At 44.9% G+C, this 9,903-nt stretch overlaps 1 protein-coding gene across 1 annotated transcript; it reads right to left on the bottom strand.

The window, feature by feature from the left end:
- Positions 1-241: 241 nt before the first annotated feature.
- LOC113622947 (acyl-coenzyme A thioesterase 1) lies at positions 242-9,566 on the bottom strand. Its single transcript, XM_027111717.1, has 4 exons — positions 8,925-9,566; positions 4,142-4,344; positions 1,038-1,675; positions 242-976 (listed from the first exon to the last, which is right to left on the bottom strand). The coding sequence occupies exons 1-3, from the start codon at positions 9,508-9,510 to the stop codon at positions 1,070-1,072; spliced, it is 1,395 nt and encodes a 464-aa protein (XP_026967518.1). The 5' UTR covers positions 9,511-9,566; the 3' UTR covers positions 242-976; positions 1,038-1,069.
- Between the last annotated feature and the right edge of the window lie 337 nt (positions 9,567-9,903).

The raw sequence follows: 9,903 nt of genomic DNA, 5'->3' as shown, positions 1-9,903 counted from the left end.
GCTCAAGAGAGAAGAAACTTGATGTGGGGAGCCGGGGCCCCAGCTCTAGAGGTACCACGCAGGTACTGAGTCTCAGTTTCCTCATCTGTAAAATGAAGACGACACCTGCCTCACAATGGTATAGAAGAAAAAAACAGCTGGCAAAACAAAAAGAGTTCTGTATTGTTTTTGAATTTTGAGAAAAAACACCTATCAGGAATTGCTTTACTGAAAAAGAAAGTTGAGGAACTGGAATACCATATCACAAATTAAGGTGTTTTTTATTTTAAACACATTAAGCTTTAGAAAAGTTCAGTAAGTTTAATATGGAACTATTTATATCAAGTGGTACAAAACTGAATAATTTATTTGCACGCTAATCATTATTAAAGTCACTTATGAAATTCATCTAAATGTTTTACCAGCTTTCAAAATAACTAGATCACAAAGGTCCGTATGTGAAGATACAAAAATAACTTAAAATACACTTGCATGAGGAGAATGCTTACTCATTCAAGGAGAAGATATCAAAGAACTAAAACCATACTTACTTTGAAAATTTTTAGTAATTTTTTTCATCTAAGTAGTTCTATAACTAGTATAGTAACTTACAGCTAAGATGTTCACTTCCATTCTTAAATTAGAAACTCAGATCTGATAATATTTTTGATATTTCGTATGCTTTTCTTCCACAGTAGGTAATCATTTATTTATAAATTAATTATTAAACAAAATCAATAGTAAATTATTCAAATAATAACTAAGCACCAGTTGTGTACCAGGTATTACTCTTTTCCTTTCAGAGCTAAAGTCTTGTCAGTTATGTGTTGTTAGACACTAAAGGGCATGCTTTCTCCACCTGTTGTGTTCTCTGTAGAATCACTCTCCTCCCAAACAACTGAAAAAGTATGTAATTTATAAATATCTTGAAAATTTCTTGGTACATTCACTTTAACACTGAAGTAATTATTAAAAAGAAAAAAACTACAAAAAAAAACTACAAAAAAACTACAAAAAAAAACTACAAAAAAACTACAAAAAAAAACCCTACAAAAAACCTAATTGTGGCAGCTGTCCCCGGGATAAACGATTACAGCATTCCTGGGATTGGCCCCTTTTCCCCACCCAAGTGTTTGTGGAAGAAAGTCTGGAGCTGCTGCCAAGCATCCACCTGGGCCCTGGCATGAGCCCTGGGCTCCCCTCCCCAGAGGACAGGACTGCCCACCAAGGTGTGCAGGGAAGCCCGGCACATGGGGAAGTAAGGAGGCTCAATGTAGTGTCCCGCCCCTGGGTAACAGATGATCTGGGGCTTCGCCTTACTATGGGCCTGCAAGCGTTTAGAGGCCTCATTAGCATAGAATTCACTCTTCCAGTTGTGGTCATCCTGACCCACAAGGAACAGGAAGGCACACTCAGCCCTTTCCACAGGAATGAAGCTCTTCTGATCAGGTCCTTCCAAAGGGCTGTTCAGGACATCCAAAATGTCTGTTAGGCCATCTTTGGTCACCTTGAATCGACTTCGGCTGACCCCCACAGGCGGCAGTGTCTCACCCTTGTAGTGTAAGGTTCCGCCGACACTGGCCACAGAGCCATTGATGATGACAGCCGCGGCGATGCCCTTCAGGAACGAGGCCATGGAGAGGCAGAGTTCGCCTCCTTTGGAAATCCCAAGCAGCCCTACCCCTGGGCCCTTTACCTGAGAAAAGGCCAAAGGGAAAAGGAGAATGAGTCCGTGAACAGTGCAGTGTGGCGAGTAGCGCCTGGACTTGAGAGTCGGTTAGAACTGAGCGTGGATCTGGGCTCTCCCACTTATCAGGGTTTGCAGCCTTGGGATACTGACTTAGCCTTCCTCTCTACCTTGCTTTCCACAATTTCTCCATCACCATTCCTGGTGTCTTCAACCATGTGGACGACAACTAAATACTTTGGCCTCTCAGACGACAACTAAATACTTTGGCCTCTCAGTTCCTTGACCTCCAAACCTCCCATTATCTTTTTCTCTCCCCGACCTCAGACACACACTCCCATTGTCATAACCTAAGTCAAGTCATCAATAAGTACATCATCTCCAAAACATCAGCTTCAAGCATTCTACTGTCTAATCACCAACTTATTTACCTCCAGTTTAGCAATTCTAGTACTGCCCACTCCCACCTCTTTGAGACCCTGACTACCATTTTTTCCCTATCAGTACCTCTCATTTTCTCACTTCTCACCTCATCCGGCTTAGATTTCAAGCTTAGATTTCAAGCTTCATCGTTATTATCGCTCCCCTGCAAACACTCCTAACTCCCTTAATACCGCTCTCCCTTTGGTCCTACTCGCCTAGAAAAGTGCTCACCTCAGTTAGCACCTGTTATTCACTTCCTCCTGGCCTGCATTTGTGCAAATGAACACTGCTGGAGGAAAAAATGCATGCTTGTTGGGCTTCCCTGGTGGTGTAGTGGTTAAGAATTCACCTGCCAATGCAGGGGGCACGGGTTCGAGCCCTGGTCCAGGAAGATCCCACATGCCGTAGAGCGGCTAAGCCCGTGCGCCACAACTACTGAAGCTGTTCTCTAGAGCCCGCGAGCCACAACTACTGAGCCTGTGTGCCTAGAGCCCATGCACCTCAACAAGAGAAGCCACCGCAATGAGAAGCCTGCGCACCGCAACGGAGTAGCCCCACTTGCCACAACTAGAGAAAGCCTGCACGCAGCAACAAAGACCCAACGCAGCCAAAAATAAATTAATTAATTTAAAATATATATATATGCTCGTGCGGACAGATCTTACTTTCATGTCATGACCACAAATTTCAAATAAGCGTCCATATTGCCCCTCAATCCTGCTTCCCTGATGTTTGCTTTCCACTTCTCCAAAAGGCCATTCCACCTTGTCTCCTACCTCTGTAAGCCCCTTTAACCCCTATTCCCCTTCACTAAAAATAGAAGCTATCAGGTAGGAACTTGTCCTTAATTTTCCCTTCCAAGTCTACGTAGTTCTACATGAATCAAGCTCTCCTCCTTCCTTCCTGTTTCCAAGGTATCTCTAATTCAAGGCCGCCCTCTGCTTGTGCTTGGGATCCCATCTATTCTCATCCTCAGGGACTTTGCTCCTGCAATTACTTCCTCCTTCTCTCCTTCATAACTTTCCTCTCTACTGGCTCATCCCCGTCAGTGTACCCCAAGCTCTAGTACCTCTTACATTTTAATAACAATCCTTTGAGCTTAAATCCACTCTGCCCCAGTTTTCTACTCCCTTTCACAGCAAAACTTGTGGGAAATTTTGTAGTTATTTTCTTTCTTCCTTTTCTACTCAATCCCCTCCAGGGTAATTTGGGTTTGCCCTATTCCATAAGGACTCTTCTTGTCAATTACCAAACTCTTCTGTTACAAATGCCTTTTTATTGACCTCTCAACAGCACTTTTTGTTGTTGTTGTTATGGTTTCTACAAGAGCACTCTTAACTGTTTTCAGCCACTTATTTCTCATAAAGATACTCGGAATGGGATATTACTGTCATCCCAACTTTTGAGAGGAAGAAACAGAGGCCCCAAGGTCATGAAGCTAGTTAAGTGGCAAAATCAAACCTCAAATTTAACTTTTCTCTATCAAACATATTGTGCCGGTTCCACTACACCCCATCACATTTTCTAAGAGCTCCAGCACTTCCATCCCCCTTGAGCTCTGACTGAATTATAAAATAAGCAAGGTCTATCTTCTAATCCTCTGATATCCTGAGCCCTCCAAACGCTCCGTACTACCTAGGTTCTTTGTCACCAGGTTCTTTAAAACTGAATCCTCTGCTCTCAGAGGGGCACATGGAGGAGAGGTTTATTAAACACAAACATTTAAACTAGAGACACTGATCTCGTTCCCCTTTTCCTCTACTTCCTGTGTCAAACCCAGGGTTCTCAATGTGTTTGGGCTTGTGATGAAATAGTATAAAATACTGGAATTTAAAATTCCATAATTCCAACTAGAACATCTTTACTAGCAGGAAATCTATTACGGCTACATCTAATTGCATGGAAACTGTCTGGGAAAAGCGACTATGAAAGGTAGTGTGTGTTGGGGGCAGGAAAGGGCTGTCATGAATTTGTCAAGTTCTGTGAAAACCAAGAGCATTTAAGAGAAGGAGAACTGATAGGCAGAACATAAAAATTAGAGGAAGTTCCAACCTGAGGGTGATTAAGCAGGTAGTTCATAGCTTCTTCAAAGTACTCCAGGTGGAGGTTCTCTATGCTCTTGGGGAGGTCTTCATAGTTATAATAAGCCAGAGCCATCACAGCAAAACCCTTCCCAGCCAGCAGACTAGCTCGATATTCCGGAAGGCCACGTCCAGTTCCAGAAATGTCCACAATCCCAGGAAAGGGTGCAGGTCCTTGGGAAGAAACAAAACACAAAACTAAACTATACTTGAAACTCTTTGCAGTGGCGTCAAAAGCCATTTTTACCTATTTGGTGATGTCAAAGTTTTCTGTTGACAATCAGAAATGCTGAATGGCTCTGGTCTTCAAAGATCCAGACTGTGGCATAGGCTAAACCCACATTCCCTGCTATACCTGGGGCCTCAAAGCCCCACAGATTTTTACAAAGAACATGTACTATTTTTGTGGTTAAAAATAATTTAAAGGGACTTCCCTGGTGGCGCAGTGGTTAAGAATCTACCTGCCAATGCAGGGGACATGGGTTCAAGCCCTGGTCCAGGAAGATCCCACGTGCCGCAGAGCAACTAAGCCCGTGCACCACAACTACTGAGCCTGTGCTCTAGAGCCTGCAATGAACACCCAGTGCAGCCAAAACAACAACAACAACAACAAAGACTCAATTGGCAGGACTTCCCTGGTGGCCCAGTGGGTAAGACTCTGTGTTCCCAATGCAGGGGGCCGGGATTCAATCCCTGGTCAGGGAACTAGATCCTGAATGCATGCCGCAGCTAACAGTCCACATGCTGCAACTAAGAAGTCTGCATGCCGCAACAAAGATCCCAAGTGCTGCAACTAAGATCCAACGCAGCCAATAAATAAATAATTTTTTTTAAAAAAAAGACTAAATTGGCAAAATTCATACAAACCCTCCAAATACCTTGGCCAAAAGCATTGCCGTTGGTCCTTCTAAATCTCAGATCCACCCCCTCTGGAACTCATAAGCTCTCACCCTTTGCGATAGTCACAAGACATCTAATGCACCTGGCCCCTGCCTCTTTTGATTCACAGCTGATAAAAGGAGGTATATTTCATACTGTAAAGACCTAGTTGCTTCCATTAAAAATAATCATGCTTTGGCAGAGCAATCTTGTCACAGAGCAATCCCAGGAGATGAAGACCTTAAGCATCATACCTTGTATCCTGGAGATTTCCTCTTGAAAAAGACACCTCCAGAAAGACTTTTTTTAACCCCACTGGGAAGGCCCCTTTCAATTACTGCTAAACAACCCTTGTGCTGCCAAACTCCAGGGAACAGACTCTTCACTTACATGACACATCTGAAAAAAAGCACCAAACCCTCACTGGACCTCACATCATAGGATGACCTGAAAGTAAAGATTTCCTAGAATTGAAGCACACGACATCTGACCAGACAGCTTTGCTAAGACGTCAGAGCCAGTACTGTTAGAAAGTTCAGGATTCACATTCGTCTTTTCATCTGGACTGTTAACTGACTCTGGATTCTTATCCAGATTCAGGGTAACTGAACTTGCAGCCTCACATGCTATGCCAGTAATAACACATTTGGTTACAAACAGTTCTTTTAAGGTAAGAATACTGTTTTAAAATGTCTTTGAAGTTTTGCTATCTTCATGAAGAGTTCATTAGCTGTTGCCTCATGTTTATGCCTGCACTGTACCTTCCTGAATGCACTTGGTTAACTGTTTTAGATTGACGATGCCCTTGTTGTATTTGCTAGTCTGTTTTGCTCTCCTGGCTGCTTTAAACGGGGACTTCCAGGAGGCATCCATGGCTCTGGGTTCACCTCAGTAGGGAGAACTTTTCTCCCCGAAATCAGAGTAAGTGCCAATAAATATTTGTTCAGTTGGCTATCTTCAGGCCTAGGATCCTGGTTTAGAATCATCATACAATTTGGAATTGTCATGTTACTTTTGATTCTATACTTGTTTCCTGTCAAACCGCTGTAAAAATGATATATACCAAAAGAGATGATCTCTAGTTCTTAGGGTCTTGAGAAATATGGACTATAGATGGAAAGTTCCTGAAAGTTCTCCCTCCTACCCCTCCTTGTTACTCAAATGTGACCTCAGTAGGTTTCCACTCTGTGCAGTTTCCCTCTAACAAGGGACATGACACCCAGGAAAGGTCCTTCCTGACACAGAAGGACAAAAAGCCCCTCCACTGACTCTTGATCATCGATGGTTTTGGAGAAAGATCGTGATTAAAAGGGAGAAATGTGAAAACTAATAAAGGGAAACCTCACTACAATGGAGTAAGGAGGACAGAATTGGGGAGCTTTCCCGCAGTACCACTCCATGTCAGTTATAGGAAGAATTGTCAATTACATCAACAGGAAAGAATCATCAACTACAGGCCCCAACAGCAAAAGATGTAAATGGCCTCCCCTCCAAGAAACTGACTACCCCAACAACTCAACAGTAAAAAATCACCATTATCCCAAACTCTCTTTTCTCTGATGGACTTTTGTTCAAAACAACCCCTCCCAGCTTCCTCCTTTTTCTCTATAAAATAGCGTTCTTCTCCTTGCTTTGTTGCACTTGCCTATGGTTTTAGCCGTAGCTTGCTTGTTCCAATTTGCAATTCTCTGCTGTTCCCAAATTAACCCATTTTTGTTAGTCAAGTAACTAACTTTTATATTTAAGGGCAACAGTGGGGGTGCAAAATGATACAATCACTTTGGAAAACAGCTTGCAATTTCTTATAAAGTTAAACATACACTTAGGTTATGACCCAGCAATCTCACTCCCTGGTATTTACCCAAGAAAAATGAAAACTTGTGTTCACACAAAAACTTGGATGCAAGCGTTTCCAGTGACTTTATTCTTAATCTCCAAAGACTTGAAACCCAAATGTCCTCCAACTGGCGAAAGAATAAACAAACTGTGCCACATCCATCTAATGGGAAACTTCTCAGACACAAGAAGAAGGAACTACCAATATATGGAGCAACAGGAATGAATCTCAAATACATTATGCTAGACTCAGACAGCTACCTATGGGCTTCCCTGATGGCGCGGTGGTTGAGAGTCCGCCTGCCGATGCAGGGGACATGGGTTCGTGCCCCGGTCCGGGAGGATCCCACATGCCACGGAACGGCTTGGCCTGTGAGCCATGGCCGCTGAGCCTGCGCGTCCGGAGCCTGTGCTCCGCAACGGGAGAGGTCACAACAGTGAGAGGCCCGCGTACTGCAAAAAAAAAAAAAAAAGCTACCTACTGTGTATAAGTCTAGTTATGTCACATTTTCACTATTTACATTAAAAGTTTGTATTTAATGTGCAAATTTTAAGGACAATTTATAAGGCAAGTACTTTATACTCAGAACTTTAATAATTCAGTACTAACCATCAAAGCCCTGTCAGTACCTGTTCCCCTTCCCTCACTTTCCACTATTCTGAATTTTATCAATCTCTTGATTTTCTTTACAGTCTTACTACTTGTAAGTATTCCTTAAATGGCATTTTGTTTATTTTGCCTAATTTTTGAATTTTATCTGAATGTAATGATACTGAATGTGTTCTTTGGGGACTTGATGTTTCCATCAACACTGTTTTTGAGGTTCATCCATTTTGATTCTTGGTTTTTAAAAAATATTTATTTTGGGCTGTGTGGGGTCTTAGTTGCTGTGGCACGCGGGCTTAGTTGCCCTGCGGCATGTGGGATCTTAGTTCCCTCACCAGGGATCGAACCCGTGTCCCCTGCATTGGAAAGTGGATTCTTAACCACTGGACCATCAGGGAAGTCCCTTGATTCTTGTGACTATATTTCAATCACTTTTGTGCTATAAATATACCTCAATTTATTCATCAGTTTTATTGCTGATGGACATTTAGGCTGTTTCCAGTTGTTTTTGCTCTTACAAACATAAATACCTATTGGTGCACCAGGAGTAGAATGACAGTCAACTTTCTAAGTAAAAGCAATTTTTTCCAGAGTAGATGAATAATTGTGTTCCTTTTTTTAAAAACAATTATTTATTTTATTTATTTTTGGCTGCGTTGGGTCTTTGTTGCTGCTGGCAGGCTTTCTCTAGTTGCGGTGAGCAGGGGCTACTCTTCACAGTGGGCTTCTCAATGTGGTGGCTTCTCTTGTTGTGGAGCGCAGGCTCAGTAGTTGTGGTGCACTGGGTTAGTTGCTCTGCGGCATGTGGGATCTTCCCGGACCAGGGCTTGAACCCGTGTCCCCTGAATTGGCAGGCAGATTCTGGGTTCCTTTTAGCAGTGTATGGGAGTTCCTTTTCCTCCACATACTGGTCAAAAACTGGTAATGTTAGACTTCTAAATTTTGAGGGTGTTGAGTGTAGTGTTTAGTTTTACTTTGCATTTCCCTGATCCTAATCAGGACAAGCATCTTTTAACTTTTTCATTGGCCTGTTGCTTTTTATGTAATGGTAAAATTAACCAATAATTCAGAAGATTTCCAGTGGATAGCAAGAGGCCTTCTTCCTTCATGGTAATTTTCTTAAATCTTAATATACTCTGGGAGTTAGAAGCAAAGTTGTAAAACTGAGAAACTTTAGAAAGAAAACTTTAAAAACTGCAAACTCATACTTTTTTTTTTTTTAATTACAACTGTCTTTACCCTTTCCTTGCGATGTCTTCGTTCTGACCTCTGTCTTGGAGCAGCAGAGCCACCTCCCCAGCCAGCCTTACGTTCCATTCTTGTCTACTCGAAATTTTCAGGCCCCACAGACCTTCGGAATGTTGGGAGCTACCTACTTACTACCTTTCTCTCCCACAGACAAGATAAACAGTTAGGGAAGCAGGGGGCTTACCCGGCGGCAAGAAGAGCGTGGCGCGCACCCGGCCCACGCGCACGGGCTCGCGCCGCACCCCCGGCGCCAGGAAGTCGCGCTCGTGCACCGCCCGGCCCAGGAGCCCTCCGGCCTCCGGGTCGTGGCCATCGAGCACCTCCAGCTCCACGGCGAAGGGCGTCTGTACGTCCCGCTTCACCAGCCGCAGCAAGGGCTTCTCGGGCTCCAGAGCCCAGAGGAGCCCCATGGGCTCGAGGCCCGTGAAGCTGCCGCCCAGCGCGGGCGCGCGCTCGAGGTCCAGCTGGCCGTGGGCGTCGGCGCAGTAGCGCGCGTGGGCTCGGAAGAGCTCGTCCTTCTCGTCGCGCAGGGACGCGCGCAGCGTGACCGGCTGTCCCGGGGCCAGGCCGCGCACGGCGATGCTCACCGGCTCGTCCCAGCGGCAGCGGCCCGCGGGCTCCAGCGTCACTGTCACCGCCATCCTGGCAGGGGCCCAAGAGTTTGGGTCACCGGTCCTGAGCTTTGTAGGCCCTGCCAACCGCGCCCAGGGTGTCGGGTCCCATCGACAGAGTCGGAAGGGTCGCAGGAGAGCCGGAAATGAGACCACCATTTTGCGCCTTTTTCAGATCTCAGGTCAACTTCAGAGGGCTGTGAAGAAGGTTAGAAACTAGAGTCCCTCTAGCGACAGGCTGCCTACCTGCAGCCTAAGGCCTCATGGGGCCGAGCAGCCTGCTATAACTCTTTGGAGGGCCGCGAAGTCCTGCCGATCAGTGGCCGACCTTCAAAAGCAAGAGCGAAAGCAGACACACAGGAACTTTATGTTGGGAAGAATTTTCCTAGTTTTGCCTCTCAGAAGTTCTTTGGCTCGTGCAGCGTGGGCTGGACCGGGCTGCCCCTGAAGGAACCTGGCACTTAACAAAGTGTCCAGTCTCCAAAATTAATGTAATAGGGCAGGGCGCGCCGGCCGGACCCCGGGCCTCTATGATGTAGGAGAGTGCGGCCG

This window comes from Aethalodelphis obliquidens, unplaced genomic scaffold (assembly GCF_003676395.1).
Source record: "Aethalodelphis obliquidens isolate GAN/ISIS:26980383/991018 unplaced genomic scaffold, ASM367639v1 scaffold10, whole genome shotgun sequence".
NCBI lineage: Eukaryota > Metazoa > Chordata > Mammalia > Artiodactyla > Delphinidae > Aethalodelphis > Aethalodelphis obliquidens.
The sequence above is the reverse complement of the archived record's forward strand: the minus strand, read 5'-3'. Positions and strand labels throughout refer to the sequence as shown.

Bases quoted from the DNA above. Each gene is read 5' to 3' on its own strand.
- LOC113622947 (XM_027111717.1), bottom strand. From the start codon at position 9,510: ATGGTGGTCTCATTTCCGGCTCTCCTGCGACCCTTCCGACTCTGTCGA. The intron at 4,345-8,924 runs GTAAGCCCCCTG...TTTCTTCCCAAG, and splicing joins CACGCTCTTCTTGCCGCCGG to GACCTGCACCCTTTCCTGGG. The intron at 1,676-4,141 runs GTTGGAACTTCC...GCCTTTTCTCAG, and splicing joins ACCTGCTTAATCACCCTCAG to GTAAAGGGCCCAGGGGTAGG.